General features: G+C 36.8%; 1 protein-coding gene across 4 annotated transcripts; it reads left to right on the top strand.

The window, feature by feature from the left end:
• The first annotated feature begins 1 nt into the window (after position 1).
• Positions 2-20,782, top strand: NOL8 (nucleolar protein 8). Of its 4 annotated transcripts, none has more exons than XM_087954881.1 (17): positions 2-122; positions 1,976-2,166; positions 3,027-3,089; positions 3,929-4,007; positions 5,471-5,618; positions 5,852-5,923; positions 7,310-9,031; positions 10,025-10,132; positions 10,803-10,925; positions 11,665-11,749; positions 15,233-15,377; positions 16,016-16,099; positions 16,644-16,918; positions 18,522-18,645; positions 19,228-19,295; positions 20,123-20,205; positions 20,561-20,782. In XM_087954881.1, exons 2-17 carry the CDS (start codon positions 2,028-2,030, stop codon positions 20,612-20,614), a joined length of 3,372 nt encoding a protein of 1,123 aa, XP_087811007.1. In that variant the 5' UTR covers positions 2-122; positions 1,976-2,027; the 3' UTR covers positions 20,615-20,782. The 4 variants fall into 4 exon arrangements, with proteins under 4 accessions (XP_087811007.1, XP_087811006.1, XP_087811008.1 ...); XM_087954880.1 differs by having other exon boundaries at positions 39-174; XM_087954882.1 differs by having other exon boundaries at positions 45-153.
• The last annotated feature ends 336 nt before the right edge of the window (positions 20,783-21,118 follow it).

The raw sequence follows: 21,118 nt of genomic DNA, 5'->3' as shown, positions 1-21,118 counted from the left end.
TGAGGGAGTGGAAGAAGAAAAGAAAAAAAGCAGGCGACGAGCAGCAATTGTGGCCACGCTTGGCGTCGCGCGCCGCACTAGGTCGCGGGGCGATTCCGAAGAGTCGCGCGTCGAAGTGCGAGGTGTGCAGCTGGACGTGGTTCTTACACGCCAGTAAGTCCGTTGCGTTTAGTGGTGAGTTACAATGAGGGTTGGTGGTGCCCAGTTTCCAACGTGATGTTCAGGCATCGCTCCCCGAGCAAATGCAAGGCAAGGTTAGCAGATCTGAAATGCAAAAATCCCGGCGACCGCGAGATAACGGCAGGGAGAGCGAGTCCTAGTTCTCTTCTATGCTACCTCTTGAGAGTCGCCCGGATCTTGAACAGTTCGGATCTGGTAGCCGATAGATAACTTGCAGAGTTTTAAACTTAAGAGGTGGGCTTCTAAATAGTCCGAGTGGGGTCGTTCCAGCTTATAAAGGCAGCATTTATTTATTTATTTATTATTTATTTATTTTGTCAAGCGATTATAAGATAACAGGTATAAGTATAAACATAGTTATGGATACATGAAATGGATACATATAAGAAAAATAAACCGGACATCAGCAGGCTTCTGTCTGGTTGAGGTTGCGGCTGTGGACTTTCTTGATTATTTTAAAACTTGAAGGACTCAGTGTTGAAAAGATGCTTCAGAGCAGGGTTGATGATTTCTAAAGGAGAGTATTTGTATCTCAGGATTGAAATGAGGGGTCCTTGGTGCTCTCTGAGCTTGCTTGTTTTCTTGTAGATGTTTCATTACCTAGCTAGGTAACATCATCAGTGCTTGGGTAAATGAAACGTCCGCAAGAAAATAAACAAGCTCAGAGAGCACCAAAGACCCCTCATTGATGACTTCTGCTAAAATTTTAAGCTGTTGGAAATTTGAATAGGTTGAGCTAATTACTCTGTTTTAGAATTTTGCTTCAATACTAGGATGCTTTTTATTTACTTTTTATTTATATATCCATACGCTGCCCATCTCATGTAAAGGCGACTCCAGGTGGCTTACAAACAAAAACAACAGGATAAAACATTAACATAATATTTGCATTAAAATTGATATTAAAAAGAGTCAATTTCTTCTCTTTATGTGAATGATAATCAAAAACTGTACTTTTAATGCCTCAGCCTGCTCCTTCTTAGTTGAGTTGTGGCTGTCCTTAGGGTATATGCAGGGGTGGGATTCTACGGGTTCTGTCCGGCTCTGTAGAACCAGTAGCTCTAAAGAGCAGCAGACATAGAACCGGTTCAATGTCTGCTGCTGTTTTGGCCCACCCACCTGCCCAGGCTCTTACCTGACCTTTATTTCCTGCTTTTTCAACTTCAGCTGCTTTGCGCAGCACAGCTGCAGTTGAAAAAGCTGGAAAAAAGTGCTTTTTTAACCACTGAGCACCTGTGCACAGCACTGCTCAGTTGTCTAGGCAGCAAGCTGACGACGATTTACGCAAATCATAAACCACCAAACCGGTAAACTGGTCAGATCCCACCTCTGGGTATATGTCTCCTCTTTCCTGTTCTCATTCCATTATTTTAACTTAAGTTCCAAAACCTATATATAGTTCATTCATAACAGTAAATGAAATCTGTTAAAGCAATACTGAATAGACTTTTCTCTTCCTGGTCACACACAGAAACAGTGGACAAGCTGGCATTTTGTTTCTGATTCTTTCTGTATATATATATAGCACTGAATTGTGGTTAATGTATGTATGTTAATGTAGTGCAAAAGTGATACAATAGGACTACATCATCAGTAATAAGTTGTTTATAAGTTGTTTATCATAGTCATTGTTAACAGATAGTTAAGAGTTAGAGAATTATCATAACAACAAATATTAAAGTGGGGATCTTACAAAACTCTATGAACTAGACTGCCCTGAAGGTATTTTGTACCACAATAACTCTTAACATTGTTGAAAATATTTTGTTGTTGCTATGCACTTGTCATTTTGCAGAAAAGTTGTAGCTGAAAGGATAGTACTTTGGACATTTGTTGAATTGTTGAAAATGGAACAAATCTCATTCGTCAGACGACTGTACATTGGAGGACTTGGCCATTCAGTTTCTGAAGATGAACTGTATGAAAGATTTAGCAAGTTTGGAAATGTTACAGAGACTGAAATCATTAGCCGGAAGGATGAGCATGGTAATGCTTTAAAATTGCTTAAAAATAATGTCATCCGCTTTGTAATGGCAGCCCTATGTTGCAGTCAGAAATAAGCTCTATTGATCAGATGTACTGATAAGAAAATGTATGCTCAATTCTGCTGTTACATATTTTTCTCATATAAGATGCACATTAGCTTTAGAGGAGGAAAACAAGAAAAAAAAAATTCCGCCTCTGCCTCCCAGCATCCAGCCAGTATTCATCTGGCTAGCGTCCTTGCAGCAAACAGCCTAATCAGCTTCAGCAGGTTATTGCAGCCCCAGCACGTGGCTTGTCAGGGCTCCGCTCCATTGCACCCACTACCAGTCAACTGAGCTGAATTGCTGCCGCCGGCAGGGAAGGCTGGAGCCTTCATTGCCGAGCAGCTGATTGGCGGTTGGATCGGCTTCCCGGAATACCACCAATCAGCTGTTCTAGGCAGTGAGGATTGCCGCTGCCTATCACAGCTGCCCATCTGTGGCAAACAGGCAGCGGCAAACGGGCTGGCAGCGAATAGAGGCAATAGGTGGCAGCGGTGGTGACTCCTACCGCTTAGAACAGCTAATTGGCAGTATTCCAGGAGGCCGATCCAACCTCCAATCAGCTGCTTGGCAGCGAAGGCTCCAGCGTTCCCCACTGGCGGTGCTGCACCCCACCTCCACCCTGCCACAATATTCACTCTGTAAGACTCAAAGGCAATTCCATCCACTTTTTTGGGGGGTGGGGTGCGTCTTATAGTGCGAAAAACATGGTATTTCTGTTTTCCTTTTGACCGTGATCACTTATTTATTTTAAACAATTTGAAAATCAGGTGGTTTTTTTTTTCATTTTTGAATAATCAGATTGTTATTTTTAAACAGGGAACCCTACCAAGACATTTGCATACCTTAACATCCTCCTTTCGGAAAAAGAACTTAAAAAATGTAAGTATACAAACTATGAATGCTGTTTTTGGTTCTTGGGAATGAAAGAATGAAAACTGGTTAATGATACTAAAATCTGTGGACAGGAGAAGTCTGATGAAGTTCACAACCAATTTTTTTTAGTTGTATTGTTGAACTCTTAATCAGTAAGTAATTTAGCTTTAGTTTTAGTGCAAGTCACCTTCTGTATTTATGTGCATCCTGTTGATAAGGGAAGGAGAGTCTAATATACATATCTTTCAAATAACACAGAAGTCCCCAACCCCCGAGTTGTGGCCTATTTGCAACAAGCCAGGCGGATGATGGGCCAACACACGTGTGTGCACCGATTGACTTGAGCAAGTCGTGGGACAGCGTGCCTGCAAATGCGTACACAGCTCAACTTGCACAAGTCAAGCTGTGTGCGCATTTACGTGCATGCCAGTCCACTGCCTGCACAGCCAGGTTCCCCCTCCACTGGGCCACTAAGCCGCAAAAGTTGGGGACCATTACTCTAACATACTGTTTGCTGCAACATCTCCAATATTTAATTGAATATTTTCTTATGTGGTCATGTTCCACCCTACTCCTTCTTTATGGATATCAGCTTTCCAAGCATGCTTAAGCAGTTGTCTGTCAAAATCTGAAATATTTTCTTCTTACCATGCTAGGCGTTCTCTTTTCCCATTCTCCAAATGAGAAAATGTCCCATGAGATTGAGTCTAGCACCATATTTCCCAAATGACTGCTATATCACACTGGTCCTTGTTCTTCTCTTTGAGGCCTCTTAGAATTTGTGGTTTATAATGTTTTAATAATGAGCAGAATAACCAGTTTATTTTTTATTTTTGTCTTTAAAGGTATATCGGTTTTAAATAAGACAAAATGGAAAGGTGGAACACTACAAATCGAATTAGCAAAAGAGAGCTTCTTACACAGGTAGTCCTTAGCATGTTGTATAGAGTTTCTGATGAAAAAAGCATACATATGAGGAAATAAAGATTTTCACAGAAAGATATAATTTCATATTTATAAATAATTCAGGCAGAATCCAATTGTATGTTTCCATTAGTGGCAGGAAACAGGATGGAAGCAGTTACTCCCAGTAATCCTACATTTATCTCTCAATCTCGTATTGAGTCTCCCTCAATTCTTTGAAACAGATTTGGAGGCATCATGGAGAACTGAAGAATGGAAGAGAAGACTTGCTTGTCTGGTTAAAGTTCTCAGTATGGTATTAGATTTTACATTGGGTTTTAACAAAACATTAGAAAAATATAGTGAATGCTGTATGAGTGACATTGGAGATATTTAATGGGAGAGGTGCTTCTCATACTGAGAAGTGAAAACATGATAGCAAATCTGACTACTGCAAAACAAAGGACTGATTCAAAATTGAGCCTGTTAACACAGAGTGAGAAAGAGAAGATGTTCCATTTGGAATATTATTGCTACCCTGTTTCTCCAACAATACGGCCTCCCCCAATAGGAAGTCCCAGCATGTTTTATAGGCATGAAATGAAATTAAGCCCCTCCCCCCAAATTAAGGCCTATATTAAAACATGCGAAATGGGGGGGAATGGTGGGGGGGCTTGCCGTTAGGAAGTACTTTTGTTGCACACCCGGATATGGTGCTGCCTGCGTTGACCCCGATACGAAGTGCCCCACCAACGCCGAGGTCAACATCCAAGCCATCGCCACCCACCCGCCCAAAGATGCAAGGGGGGGGAATTAAGTCACCCCCGAAAAGACAGCCTAGCCATTTTTTCGGGGCTCAAAAAAAAATAAGACCCGGCCTTATTATATGAGAAACACAGTATCTATAGAACCTGTTTGTAAAACACAGCAGTTGCTGAAATTCTCTGGTTTTAGCTTATATATCTGAAATTCTTGGATTATTTGTGAACTTGCCTAAATAGAACCATTAAGCTGGGTGAAACCATTCATTTGTGTGGAAGGAAGGAATTTGCATGAAATGAAGCTTGCAAGATTACAATAGAGAGAAGAGTCCAAATACAGTGCAAAATGCAGTGGAAATTATATACTATGAATTGAGAATTGAGAAAATCTTTCTCATTTCTCCGTTTAATTGTGGAATGAAACTTGCACTTGCACTCCCAAAGAAATCTATTTTATTTTTAGCAACCTCATTTAGGGAATGCAGAATGGGAGTGAGCTTTATTGTGAACTGACACAGCTCTTATTCTTACAATTATAGAAGACAGAGCCTCTTGATAATTTTTGCATATTGCACCAGTAGGTCCCGATCTACCTCCTATCCACTGCTAAGACATGTAATGTTGTAAAGTTGAAAGGATTACTATGAAAGAACTTTTCACTCATATTTTTGCTTTCTCACTCTGTTTAATTAGTACTAAACTGCAATCATGTTTGTGATGCAGACTAGCACGGGAGCGCCAAGAGGCGAGTGTGACAAAAGAAAAAACAGATTATAATGGTATGACAGATATTCAAAAATCTCTGAAGAAATCTGGAATTGTAGATTTTCATGTGAAGGCAGTACCAGGAACCGAAATACCAAATCATAAGGTATGGTAAATATAAAAGAAAGAAATGCAATATATTGTTCCTCCACACTAATGGGCTAAATTCAAATTTGTATTGCTTAGCTTAAAAAAATTAAAATTGCTACATTGCTTAAATACTTTCTTTCTGTAAAGTTGTTTTGCAAATGTTATTGAAAACTTTAAAACTAGTGTGAAAACAGTTTTGTAAAAGTTTATTGCAACATTCCCAAAAATAATACTTATTTGTTTTTATAGGACTGGGTGGTTAGTAAATTTGGCAGAGTTTTACCTATTCTTCACCTGAAAGATCAACACAAAAGCAAAATATCCTTTTCTGCAAGCTTTTACTACCCAATTCCTAATATTCTCTAAATAATAGTATTTCAGGAGCACTATCTTGCTGTCCATGTAAGAAAAAATGCCAGACAAGTATAATCAAATGAAATATCTGTTGAGTAGCAATAGAAATTTATGAAAAGACATAAATAGTTCTGTCAAACTTCACTCCACAAACAGTGAATTAACATTTAGATTTACTATGAAATTGATAAGAAATAAAAATGACATAAGTAATATTATTGAAGAAAATAGGAAGTCATATCAAAGAATGCTATCAGCTGCAATGATTCAAGAACACGTCCTTAGATCAGTGATCCCCAACCTTTTGACGCCGCGCCCGGTACCGGCATCAGCTGGGCGCCGCGCCGGTACCGGCATCAGCTGGGTGCCGCCATCTTTTTGATGAAAAAGTGCCCGGTGACCTCACCGGAAGCACGTTTTCATCAAAAAGATGGCGGCGCCAGCGCTCGGTGAGCTTTCCGGTAGAAATGGCTTTCTACCGGAAAGCTCACGAAGCGCAGGCCGCCATCTTTTGATGAAAACGTGCTTCCGGTGAGCTTTCTACCCGGAAAAGCTCACCGAAGCACTTTTTCATCAAAAAGATGGCGGCGCCAGCAAGCCGCGGCCCGGTAGGAGTTGTTCCATCGGACCGGGACCGGTCCGTGGACCGGTGGTTGGGGACCTCTGCTTTAGATAGAAGCAGTACTCAGAAATTCTGGCATTTCCTTCTCCTTTTCACCCAATGTCATAACTGCTTAGTACTCTCTTTTCTGGATTGTTCATTCATCTTTTGTTTTTGAAACCATCAGTTTTGATATCATATAGTTTTTCACTGTCCAAAAGCTAATTCTCACATTTTCATGCTGAATATTTCTCAACTTTTTTTAAAAAAAAAAGTTCTTTATGACAGACCAAGAAGAGTGTGCTTTATTGACTTTTGTAATCATCTGCATTCAAAAAGTTAAGCCACAATTGTTAAGTGAATGACTGCAATTGTTAAGTTAATAATATGGTTGATAGAATCTGGCTTCCCCATTGACTGCTTGTCACAGTCACAAAAGGAGATCACATGATTCCAAGACACTGCAACCATTGTAAATATGAGCCAGTTGCCAAGCATTTTGAATTTTGGTCATGTAAAATGGGGGTGCTGCAACCGTTGTTAAGTGTGAAAAATGTCGTAAGTTCCTTTTTCAGTGCCATTGTAACTTTGAATGGTCACTAAATGAACTCTTGTAAGTAGAGCACTACCTCTATAGGATTTCATTTTTAAAAATGCTTTGTCTTTTATTTTTTTTAAAAACCACTCTAGAACATCTGAACTTTTACTTGTACAATGGTATTTAGATTTTCCTTAATTCAAAAATCAACATAATAAAATATGACCCTTCCAAATATTGCCAGAACCTTAAAAAACTAGATCAAGAACCTATGGATGCAGTTCCCATTTCGCAGCTCACTTGGCATCTGCAAGAAGCTGACAGCATCATGAGCAAGAAACGGCAAGGACAATTCCCTGAAGCTAGGAAGCCACCACCAAACAAGAAAACGAAAATACAGAACAGTGACAGCCTAAGCAAAGTCAACTCAAACCCAGCAAATGTCGTCCCTGCAAAACTAATTCAGAACCGCACCTCTAACTCCAGGAAGCAACCTAATCAGCACTCTTCGGGTCCAAAGCTAATAGCTGGAACCATATGTTCTAGGCATATAAAAAGCCTGTGTAATGATGATATAGATTCAGAAGAAGAAATCAGAGCAATTGAAGCAAGTGAGAGAAAAAAGCAGAAAGGTAATTCTATTATTGCACCTGAAGATAATATGGAAGTTGTTGGTGATAACTTTAAGCTGAAATACAGTACTCATTGGTCCCTACAGAAAGCAAACAAGCATATAGCCCAAGCATGCCATGGACTAATAAGACCTGCAGAAAATGAATCTGATTATGATTCAGCTGACACTGATGAAATTATAGCTGTGACTAAATTATCTGATGAAAAAGAGAGATATGAATCTCTAGAAGGCTCTAAGGAAACAGAAAAACAGAATGATGGCCAGCCAGAAAGAACCATCCAGGTTGCAAGTTCTCCATCTTCTGGTTCAAAGGGATCCAAAGCGGGAGGAAAAAAAAGAGCAGAGTCCAAAAAACCATCAGATGCACAAGCTCTTCTTGACAGATGCAGATCTGAGAGTGAGGAAAACTCAGGTTCATGTTCAGACACAAGTGAATCTGAAGGGGATGACGATTACGAATCCATGATGCAAAATGGCTTCCGATTAGATCTTACCTTAGAAGATTTAGAGAAATTAGCAGGAGAAAGTAGTGAAGATTCAGAGGAAGACAATGGAATAATTCAAAGGGCCATTCAACCACAAACTAACTACTACTCAGGTAGGAACACTGGTACTGCCCCAGAGATCCCCACAATTACCACCACTTCCAAAAAATGTATTTGCCCTGAAGAAATACTTGCTGCCATTTTAAAAGAAGAGAGATCTGACAAAGATGATTTGAAACAAAAAGAGGAAAAAGTGAATATTCAACCTTTCAAGGGACTGGGGTCCCTTGTCAAAGTACTGCCTGAGAGCGAATTGAATGTAAATGTGAGTGAAAAGAAACACTCTTCTTTTGAACTTGAAGTGGAGTCTCGAAAAAGTATTACAGAAGTGAAATACTCAAGTTCTGCGAGTAAGAAACTTAACTCCAAACCACCATCCTTGAAAGGCTTGGACTTGGACATTCCTAAAGGAAGTCTTTCTGGAAACTCAAGTGAGCATTCTGACCACCTCCCAGACAGTATTGGAAAAGCAGAGAAAATAAGCCACGATATTAGTCTTATCTCTGAAAGGGAACCCGCCCAACAGGGGAAGTCTCTTTCCAAGGGACCAACAACTTCCAATCTTATACACAATAAAAATTTAAATGACTCTCCAAAAAATGAAGGCAGCTACTCAGTTTCTCCCAGAAAAACAAAGAAATCGGACAACATGGGAATGCAACTACAGGACAACAAGAGAAGATTGGCAGCAATACAAGAGAGGCAGAAAGAATGGGAGCTTCAAAAAATAATTATTCAGGGAGCTCTTACCAGCCAGGTAATTTTGTTTCATTTGCCTATTTATTTCATTTGACTAGTACTGAGAGGAATTGTACAGAGCCGACATAAGTTGGAACTTAAACAAATAGCAATATGGCATTTTTTTAATTATTAATTATTTATATTTATGTGGAATAATTCTTGTAGTTCATCATAACCTGAATTTTAACTATAAACGGCAATAAGTAAAATATATAAATATTATTTCAGTAATGCTGCATTGCTAATGTACTGAAACTTAAGCACATTTGTTAGAAAGTCAATGTGATTGAAGAAAGTGTCAGCATTTGGAGATCAACAAAGCGAAGATAAATTGCACTTAACTGTTTCCATCTATCGATCAGCACAAGTAGGAAATGGCCATTTATGGTTGCTTTATTCTTAGCAAGTCATTCAGTTGCAAGATACTTCTCATCCCTGTGGAAGTGAGAATTGATATAAAATTGAATAGAAAAGAGAGTGACGTGAAAGAAATTGAAATCGCTTAGTTGAGCTATAGAAAAAAAGAACAAATGAAGAGTGAATCATAAATGAAATTTATGAAGGGAGAGTGATAGGATGGTGAAGACTGGTGAAATTTGTGGTTGTATGGAATTAAGGAGCTCTTTGGAAAGAAAGAAATTTAAAGAAAAAGGTCTATATAAAACTGGTTTTGATGGAAATTAAGATAGGCATGGAGAGGTGTAATGAATAATTTTGATGTAAAGTAGATTTAGCTGTATGTTCTTATCTTACATGTTTAATTTCTTTGTCTTACTATTTCCTATTCTGCTTCTGCATTTATAATGTAACTTCCCAAAGGGAATAGAATGATGAGTATGAATGTATGAATCTAATGAATTTGAGCCTGATCCACACAAAAATTATACTATGATTCTCATCTTTTTAAGTTGCCACAAGACCCTTTATTGATGGTTGGATCTCTGTTTCTTTTCACTCCTTGATCATTATGTCCCTAATAATCCCTAGTTAATTGTTAATGTAATTTTAGCAAATTCAGTCAACAAATAAACAGAAGCACATCGTGTTTGGTTCAGATAATGAGAACGAAGTACAAGAGTGTGCTGAAGAAGAATCTTCAGGAAAGATCCCAGTAAAGGTGAGCAAACTAGAAGGGAATTTATCCTATCCTTAGAGATTATTTTTACATCTTCAGACAAATTTTCTGTAGCTAGTGGTTGAAGCAAAAAAAAAAATCCACTTATTTTAAATTATAGTTGCCCTCATTGATACAGTCAGAACACTTTAAAAAGAAAGAGGAAATAAGTTTAACAATTAATACAGGTCCTATAAAAGAGCAGAGGCTGAGCTACTAAAGGTACAAGTAAATATAAAATAACTTAATCCAGATACTAACAAAATGTAGCACTGCTATGCGCTGCTACACTATTGTTAAAATAGTAACACAGGACTGTTTTCCCAAATTGGGGTAAAGAAATTCTGCAAGATTCCATTGAATTAAATCGGAAATTATTTGAGTTTTTCTTTTAAAACGCAACAGAAAAATTCTGTTAGTTTCAGCAGACTGTTTAGGTGACAAGCAGGTATAGTCTATCTCAGGAACCATTACCATTCTGTTTATGGTGAAAGAGAATGGCGCTTGGGCCAAGGTTAAGGGAGTAAGAAAAGAGTTTTGGAGGAGGGGCGGGAAGGATACTTTCCTAACCTCTTATCTTGCTATAGCTGGTGGAGTACTTGCTAAAAACATTTGGCATTATCCCAAGAATGAGTTTGTTCAAATGAAATGCATGTTCATTATTGTGCCCAAGGAGTTCACACCCAAAACTTCTGGGAAGCTGTTTGAGAGCAGCGATGAAGAATCAGACACTGCAGCTGGCGAAAATGATTGGTTCAAAATCAAACCTCAGTTTGAGGGCAAAGCTGGAGAGAAGGTTGGTATGCCTACTTAGTGTTATTGTTTTCATGGCTTCTTACAATTCTGGAATAAGTGTTCCTAATATTGTGTACAGTTTCCAGCAGTTTTATCCAACATGTAAGCATCTGCTAGGTCACATGCTTCTGTCTCTAGGCTCCGGATATAAATCTTATTCATTTTATCAGTTTCTTTCCTGCATTAGGCAGCATTTTTCTATAATCCAGTCTTTCTCTACTATGAACAGTTTTGTGTCCCTTGGGTTCATTTTATTTCTTTCACAAAATGTGGTACCACAAAGTAAAGAATGTCCCAACATTGCTTTTAAAAGGGTAACTAGACTTCCTTGGTTGTTGTTTTTTCTTGAAAACATTTCGTTTCTCACCCAAGAAGCTTCTTCAATTCACTTCCTCAGTTCTAGAACTGAAGCTCTTGGATGAGAAACATTTTCAAGGAAAAAAAACCAAGAAAGTTCAGCTTTTTGAAAAGCACCTTTAGAATAACCATGACCTGGATGATTGAGAATCTCCATAGACAAGAAATAAAGGAGTAACATGAAAAGTGGCAAACCTGAAAGAGGTTCATAAGAATTAAAAAATGTTTATGTTTATAACTTTGGTTTACCAAGGAAAATTCAAGAGCAAAACCAAGTAAAACACTTTACAAAAATGGATATTCTAGTAAAAAAAAAATCTGTTCTGAAAAAGTAATTGCAATAAAGAATATAACCCCTCTGCTACTACTCTTTCTCGTTGCAGCTTATGCATTTACAGTCACATTTTGGCACAGATGAAAGATTTCGTATGGATGCTCGTTTCCTTGAAAGTGATAGTGATCAGGAAGGTAAGATATACAGTATTCTGTTGATTGCTAGTAGAATGCTTGCAAGACTTCATTACAATAAACCTCTTTCTACAATTCCTTTGAATATTTATTTCGCAGTAATTCCTCTGCATAGATCAAAAGGTCCTTCAAAAACATTTTACACATGACTTAAGATATACAGTGGAAAGAGTAGTAACATATGTTTCCTCTGAACAGGGAAAAATACTAAGTATATTAGTATATTTACATTTTTTATCATTTGTACTTAACAGGGACAAACTCAAAATATAAAAAGGTATTTCACAGAATTTCTTAGAAACATCTTCCACTGTAAACTGAAAATGATGAAAAATGCTTGAAAGTGGATATGTGTCTTTAATTATATTTGTTAGGCTATTGGTTATTTTAGAAGATGACTTGAGAGCTTCTATTTGTTTTGGGGGCTATACCTCTTGCAATGCATTACTACTGGCATAGAGATATTACTATCTGTCTATCTACTATAGAGCCAATGGTTAAGGTCCGGGCCTAGAAACCAGGATACAGTGAATTCTAGTCCTGCCTTAGGTATGAAAGCCAGTTGTGTGACTTTGAACAAATTACTCTCTCTCAGCCCAACCTACTTTACAGGGTCATGATTGTGGAAAAAATAGGAGAAGGAAAAGGTATTAGGTATGTTTATCACCTTGAGTTTACCACCTTGAGTGTGTGTGTGTGTGTGTGTGTGTGTATGTATGTATGTATGTATGTAGGTAGGTTAAGTTATATAAGTGGGATAAAAATCTAATAATCATAGTAATAATGATATATAGACAGTGGATAATGATTATTGAGGACCTATCTGATCTGAAAAATAGAAATAGGCATCTTAAATTAAAACTAACCAAAGTATGAAGAAAATACTGGTATATCCAAGGCAGAGAAATTGGTTTGGATATGACAAAATTTGATTTCTTCATTGTACAAAATAGTTGCAGTGAGAATCAGACTTCCATGCATTCATTCTCCTTTCTTAAGCATAGATAATAAGTTGTAGCTAATCTTAAAGAAAATACTTTTGCACAATGAAATATAGTTTAATTAACACAGACAAATTTGGAGAGTTCCGGTGGCAAGGCAAGGACGAACAGAGGTGCAGAAGCCCGTCTGTGGTTTCAATTAATCTCTTTTTGCGGTTGGTGCGATCCTTTGAGGGTGCACGAGTCCCGGAAAGATTCGTGACGGCGTGGGGGAGACTCGGGTTGCAGTGTGGGGAAGGCAACCCCCCTGCAGCAAAGAGGAGCCCTCCAGAGCCCAACGAGCAAGAAACAGCCCCCTGTCAATGGCGGCTCTGAAGTCCGGACTGCCACCGATGTAAAGAAGCAAGTGAGTGACAGTTTGTGAGATCATTGGGGAAGAGTTTGGCAGAGAAAATTAGCGGCGGAGAGGATGATTGGAATGCTGTAGACTTTTATAAGGCTGTTACAAGTGTCTGTCCGGAGCCCTAAAAGAAAGCGGCCAAAAAGCGGATGCGAGGCAAGTGAAAGTGAAAGGGCTTGGCATACAGAAGAGAGAGAGCGGACAATAACGAGTAAAAAGGGAAGTTTACGAGGTTGGGAGACTAGCGGCTGGAAGGTGCCTGGAAGTTGTGGAGGATTTGGACTATCTTATTTGATTTTTATTCTGAAAGACTTTATTAATGCGGAGAATGGGAAGAAGATCGGAGCTGACGGAACAGTGTGGTGCCACAGGCGATACTTAGAAACCCTGAAGCTATCATAACAATATAACTGATATAAACCACTTAACAGACCTTTAGGGAGCATACTGATCTAATTGAGGTGGTTCCATCTGAAGAAAATCAGGAAAATTGAACTTAGGAATGCTAAGACAAAAAGTAAAAATGGAAGCTTCCGAATGTATGGAGATGCCGTGTAATTGCAGTCACTACTCAGCATTTTTTACCTCCCCACTTCCGGTGCGTTTGGAGTGAAAGCTCTCAAACTTAGAGACGGAAAGCTAAAAACTTACTTCAAAATTCCTTTTTCCCTTTTTTACTCCCTTTTTTCTGTATACATTTGCTCAAATTTTTTTTTCTTCTTTTCCCCCCACCATCTGGCGCTATGATGAACTATCTCTCCTTTATTCTCTCTTTATAATGATTATAAATATGTATACTGGGGAAAGGAAAATTCATTATTGTAACTGATTGTTAAATAATTGAATTAATTGATTTAATTGATTTATTAATAATAGCGATAGTTATACTTTGATTAGATATATAGGGAAATAGTAAGATCATTAAGTATTATTTAATTAATTATAGGATTTTATGTATTATTATAATTTATTGTGAGATCACAATTAATCCACTTGTGGACGAATGTAATACTGTTTGTGTTTAAGAATATTTAAAATAAGGTGACATAAATACACAAATTTATTTTTTTTTATTTTTTTACTTGGAAAAAAGCTTGTTGCTTATATAATATTTAAATATAGCCGATTGTTTGATTTGCCCAGATAATTATTTCAACTTGATATATTATTTATATATATATATATATATATATTAGGTGTGTGTATATGGCATAAAATAACGATAAAAAAAAAAGGTCTTACAAACTGTTGAAGATGAGAATGTTTTTAATTGTTTTCTATTTTTTTTCTTTCTATTTTCTTCTCCCTTTCTTCTTTTTCTCTCTTTCATTTATGTATGTGTTGTTGGTTTGTTTTAATTGTAAAATCAATAAAATTTATTTTAAAAAACCACAGACAAATTTGGAGCTGTTTCTGTCTGAATCTTATTCATATCCAGATTCATAAGGACGTACATTGACCTGACACAGCCAGTGTGCTAAGCCTGGGCAGTGACTGAATCTATTAATTTAGACTTATAAGCAAGTTTCAATTTACACAAATTTGGTTGCAAATCAGCATCAATCTATCCTGTATCTTAATAATAGCAATAGCACTTAGACTTATATACCACTTTACAGTGCTTTACAGCCCTCTCTAAGCAGTTTACAGAGGCAGCATATTGCCCCCAATAATCTGGGTCCTCATTTTACCTCCCTCGGAAGAATGGAAGGCTGAGTCAACCTTGAGCCTGGTGAGATTTGAACTGCCAAATTACAGGCAGCCAACAGTCAGCAGAAGTAGCCTGCAGTACTGCACTCTAACCACTGCATCACCATGGCTCATAAGTAATCCTTCAAGTTGAGTTTAGTTCAAGGTGATCAAATTACAACTATTTCAGGAATAACATTGAAACCAGATATTAAAAAATACCTAAAATCTGGCATTACCAACCCAATACCCAACACTAAGATCTTTTAACATACAGCACTACAGTTTTTTTGGTCTTTAATCCAAGTACTCATGCATTCTGTCCTGCACAACTTTTGAGCTAATATAGAGTTGTGTGATAAAGTAATATATGGTTTGATGTAATGGCTGAGTGCAATTGGTATCAGTTCTGTGAATTCAGTAACTAAGTCTGTTCCATTTTTTCCCTGTCAGAGAAATCAAAGAAATCGATAACAGAGGAAGAAGAGGAACTTTCTTTAGAAAAAAAGAAGAATCTTGATATCTTGAAAAATCTTCTACATATTGATATAGACCCTCCCAAATGTAGGAAGCTAGCTGCAGAAGGCCAGAAATTCAGGTGTGAAAAATACTTTAGTAGAAAAACTAAGACCAGATAGATAATTATTATATTCATAGTACTCCCCTAACACTAATTCATCTAGCATTGCCGGCAAGCTATGAGAGACACTGAAATTATGGACCTACAATAAAGCATTTAACCCTGATTAGAAGTTATTTGTTATTTTAATACTGTAAGATTTTGTACTGTTAAAAGATACCGAGTCCTCCCTGAGATAGGGAAGCACAGAAGCATTGGCATAAGTAATGAAATAATTGCAATCCTTTCTAATAATATAATCAGTCTCATATAAAACTTAATTATTTCTTGACACTTATAGAAAAGTACATGTCTACCTGATTGTGAACAAAGATAATATAACATTGCTAATTAAGACTACAATCTTAAACCGATTTTTATCAGATTAAGTCCATTCAACTCAATAGGATTACTTCTAAGTAGAAATGTAGACTTAATATAGTTTTTTTTTTTCAAAATTATTTGACATTTAATTGATTTATATATAGTTTGCTCCTCAACATACTTATAAATGTCCTAGAATGAAAAAAATTATCCCGTGGAATTTTTATGGTATCTAAACTTACTTAAGGATGTTTAATTCTTTTTGTTATTATATAAATATTATTTATTTATAGAGATATGAATACCTTACGCTATGACCCCACAAGGGAAGATCATGCAGTGTTTGAAAAAAAGCCAGCTAATACTGAAAAAGAGAGGTAATGATTCCATCAGTAGCTGATTATAAGAATTAAGCTGTCTTTTCTTTGACCAATTCACTATTTCAACTCTGTGACTGTTTAGTGTCAAATATTTATTTTATTCAACAAATGAATAAAAAATTTCAGTTTTAATTAATAATGGGAATGAAAAAATGAGAAGAAAATCTTTACTTGGGAAAAGTTTCAGATAAAAGTTGCAATTTTAAAATGTTTCTTAATTGTCAGGATTTCTAAGAGTGATGGATTCCTTTTTTTAGAAAACACATTGGTCATCAAATGTTGAAATTAAATGTTATACCTTTTCTGAATTGGACTATAAATCAGTACAAATATGTTATACTATGTGAAAAAAATAATCCAAGTTAGGTTATTGTGTTTACTGGGATTTATATATTGAATGCATTAACAAAAATGGATTGTGAAAGCATCTGCATTTGTATTTCTTTGGTGTAAACATCTGATATAATACAAACTACTTGTATAAAATTATATATTTGATCAGTCAAATGTTAGCAATTAACACACTATTTACATCAAATAGTAAAGCTAAAAAGAAGAAGAAAAAAGAAGAAGCTCAGAAACTGCCTGAGGTGTCTAAAGATACATTTTATAATGTCGCAGTGGACTTAAAAGAAGCACTTGGATCTACAAAACAGGATGAAAAAAAAGAAATAATACCATGGGACCAACATGATGATGCTGAACAAACCCCTTCAACCGATATACCAAAATTCAATGCTGAAAGACAAGAAGGAAACAAGGGTTTCACCTTTTCCTTTTTTGGTGATGAAGTGGCAAGATCACCTATTAAAGAAGGTATCTTTACATACTCGAATCTAAACCATAGTCTCAGTATTTCAAACACATGTTTTTGCATTAGCAGCACCCTTTAAGACCTGATCACTGTGTTGCAATTTGTGCGGGTCTTTTCTTTAAAGAACAGAGTGATTTTATTTTGATAAGAGATGAATAGAAATATGTTATACCAGTTCTGTACTACCTGCCCTGGTTGCTAGGCTTGATGGATGGAAATGATCCATAATATTCCAAATTTGCTCATATCTAAACATTGCTTCTATCTTTTATTTCTACAGAACTTTAATATTACTCAGAAGAAATATATGTTCAACAGCTTTTCTGTGGTTTTTACAGTATCAATCAAATTGAAGTCATTTGTGCCTGCATATTACCTTTTATATTACCATGGCCTGGTTGCAAATAGGCCACAGCCTGATAGTGGGCCATGGCCCACAAGTTGGGATGCCTGATTTCAACCATATGACTAGTTGATTGGGACCACAAAATGGAAGAACTAATATATTTAAATCTGGCTTGTGAGTTTACCTGAGTTATCTGTGAGAACAAAATGCTCAACAGCTTGCCAAGTGAAATGATGAACTCTTCATTGATGCGCCTTTAGTAAGAGACTGGAAGCTCATCTGTAAATCCTGCACCGAATAGAGAGTAGACTAGATGACTTCCCAGAGCACTATTTAATTCCATTTAGACCTGTCAATGTGATTCAGCAAACATTTTAGTTATGATGGTTTATGATTGTGTTTTCAGTTTAAAATAGATTTATTATTTATTTATTCATTCATTAAATTCTCACCATGGGGCTATTCTGTGTGACTTACAATAATAAAACAGAAAAATGATAAATGTAAAAGTAACAATAGTGAAGGAATAAAACAATAGAAACAAATATGTTGATATAAACATGTTGACTATTCATAACTAACAACATGCTAACAGCTTTTGCACACTTGAGTCCAATATCTAAGAAAGGAATTAATATGTAATAACCTGGGAACTACTTATTTTGATTTGCAATACTGTCTTGCTTTACAAAGAGCATTTTCAATATTAGAATAGCAATAGCACTTAGACTTATATACCGCTTCATAGTGCTTTACAACCCTCTTTAAGGGGTTTACAGAATCAGTGTAATACCTCCAACAATCTTCCTCTTACTGACCTCGAAATTCTTTCTACAATTTCCGTTGTAAGATGCTGTGTTTGTAAACAAGTCATCAAGGAACCGGACCTGATTTTACAACCATTTTTTACTGTGCTTGTTAAGTGAATCCCTGTGATTGTTAGGCTAATCAAAAGCTGGATCCAGCTTCCCCAATTGATGGGTTTTTGGTCGGAAATCAGCTTTGAAGGTTGCAAATCATGATCATGTGACCCCAGGACTCTGCAATTGGTCGTAAATGCAAGCCGGTTGCCAAACACACAAATTATGATCATGTGAACGTGAGGCTAGTGCAACCATCCTAAAAGTGAAGACAGGTTGTAAATCACTTTTTGTAAATGTGAACTATTGTTAAGCAAATGGCTTTAAGCTGAGGACTACCTGTAAATGTTTTTATGTATTGAAAATAGTTGGGTCTTGCTTTCCTTTCCTTTTTTATAGATCCGTACATAATTGAAATATTAAAACCTTTACGAGTAGCTTGGCAAGAAGATCCCCGTTTTCAAGATAGTAGTTCAGAAGACGAAGAATCAGAAGCAGCTGAAGTACAAGATATTAAAGAAAGGTAAATTATACATTTGCAGTATTCATTGAACTTTAGATAGAATAGACCTCAAATTTAACATAGTGAGCCATTCTGAGATGATTGACTGTCAATTTTTTTCCAAGTGAAGCCACTTATGTATATTGTATACTATAGTTTCATTAGCAGCAGCCAAAAGCCTTAAACCAATGTTATGTGACTTTCATCTCCCTTTGCATTTCCCATCATACCCCATGCTTTTCCTAAAGATTATATGGGACTGCAGAAGGACAATGAGGCAGGAAACTCCAGTTTCTGTGTGATCTTGTATCCCTCAATAACATGTGAACAAATTGCTGAAATGTCCACCTTATAATTTCAGTCAGTCAGCATTACTTTCTGGGTTTTGCTCTTGAAAAAAATAACAACTATTTCCTGATTATTTCTGAGAGTTCGAATTCTCCAGATTTTTAATACAAACAAATACAAGATACTTGTTTGTTTAATTCATCTCTGAAATAAAAAGATATACTTCTTCCTCAAAATGAATTTATTGCTCAGGCTTGGAAAAATAGAGTTTTTTTGTCTTTGTTTTGGAAATTAATACTTTTGTTTCTTTTTCAGTTCTCCAGCTGAATTACATTCAAATATTAGATTTTTCTTCTTCTCACAAGATGATGACCGATTAAAAGGTAAAAATCAGGAAAAAATCTTAATTATTTTAGTTACCAACAAACTTATTCTTCAGATTTATTCTTAAAATGTAAACATCAAAGTTATTTAACTCAGAGGTCTCCTAAGTTTTGTTTGTTGTGCGTTCAATATACATAATTTCTGTAAGTTTTTCTACATTTTTGGAGAGTTTTAACATGAGTTCAGATTGCTATGAATAATATTACCTATTTTAGTTGCCAAAGAAGTCTAGCTTAAAACTTATTAAAATTGATGTCATTTTAAGAAATTTCTATCTGGAACAATGGTTGCAGTTGCACAGAAAACCAGTATTTGGTGATATTTTTAAAAAATAGTTTTTAAAAGATCAAGTACAATCTTAGGAGCATCCTGTGGCTGACAGGACCATATAGTTTTGCCTCTATAATTGCACTGGAAGGGTAAAATTTTCTATCCACCTCTTCCAAGCGTTTTTAAGCTCTGCCTCAAAGAATTGGGGAATCTTTGAAGCAAATGTTGAGGGGAAAGAGGAATACAAGGATGGGGAGAAAAAGGCAGCTTTCTTTTGTAAAAGAGAAATGTTCTTGAAAAACCTTAGGTTTCAAAATGTGTTAAATCTGATGGTCCGTGAACTTTATATGTGCAATTTTTTTCCTGAAGCCACGAGGATGAAAGCATGCAATCTCAACAGCAGGATAGAAAATACCATAATACCTTAAGCTACCGAAGTACAATTGTTTCATCTAGGCAGCCCCTGAGTCCTTGGCTTAAAGGGATCACTTGCTTCTTTCTTGGTTACAGGGCAGGCAGTTGACAAAGCTTACATTTTTCTTTATGCCTTTTCTAGAGGGCCCCAAGCTATTCTATAAAGCTTCAGATCTTGATGAAGAAACAGAGGATTGGGAAAGCAGGCGCCAAATATTGCTTGAGGTATGTGGCTAAGGATATTCTTGATATTTGGGCCAAAGGCTATTTCTCACTTTTGATCCAGGATCCTAGCAAACCAAAATCACAATCTAAGATTCATTCTGTTTTCTTTTAATAAGTTTTTGTATAATATTCATTTGTCAGTATGCATCCTAGTTCCACTTTGAAATCCAGCTGGTAAGAAAGCTGCATTTTGCCCTTGTTGATTCATTGTGAGGCATTGCTGGAAGGGGAGAAAACTAATTTCTATCCACATTTTCTATTCATTGTATTATGGACCCTGCTCAGATGCTAAAAGCTGAAATGCTAATTAATACCAAAATTTATCATAACTATTTTAAACTTTCAACATTTCCAGGATTGTCGGAAGAAACATAAAGATGCAAGAAGGAAAGTTAAAGCAAAACATTAACAGCAGTTCTGCTAAAGAAGGACGATTCAGAATGTTGAATATACTTTGACTGAATCCTGGGATAATGGAAACCATTGAAAAAAAACACATCTACGGATAGCTTGGAAGTATGAATTAGTGCTGAATAAACAACTTTGTGAAATCAGAATAGATTTATAGGATTTGCCGGCCGATAAGACTTTTTGCCCCAAACTGCCCCAGTGTTTCTACATGCTGGTTCCGGCTTCTCCATCCCGCCTCGCTCCGCCCGAGGCTGCAGCCTCCTGCTCTTCCCATGGCCCCTCGCACCCTCGCGCCGCTGCAGCCCGGGATTTCTGGAGGGGGGCCGGGGGTGGTGGGGGGTCGCCTTACTTTACCCCCCCCAATGGTAGTTCTGAAGTTTCTAAAGCTTACATTTCCATTATCCAGTATGAATATGTTTATTATTAAAATACTAAATTATGATAGGCAATGTTTTTTCACAATTAGCATTTATATTTATTACCTGTCTTTTATAATCCTCAT

This window comes from Notechis scutatus, chromosome 2, assembly GCF_049901735.1.
Source record: "Notechis scutatus isolate UNSWTSFEM ecotype Mainland chromosome 2, rNotScu1.2, whole genome shotgun sequence".
In the NCBI taxonomy this organism is placed as follows: domain Eukaryota; kingdom Metazoa; phylum Chordata; class Lepidosauria; order Squamata; family Elapidae; genus Notechis; species Notechis scutatus.
Note: the sequence above shows the minus strand (reverse complement) of the source record. Positions and strands in the feature narration are given on the sequence as shown.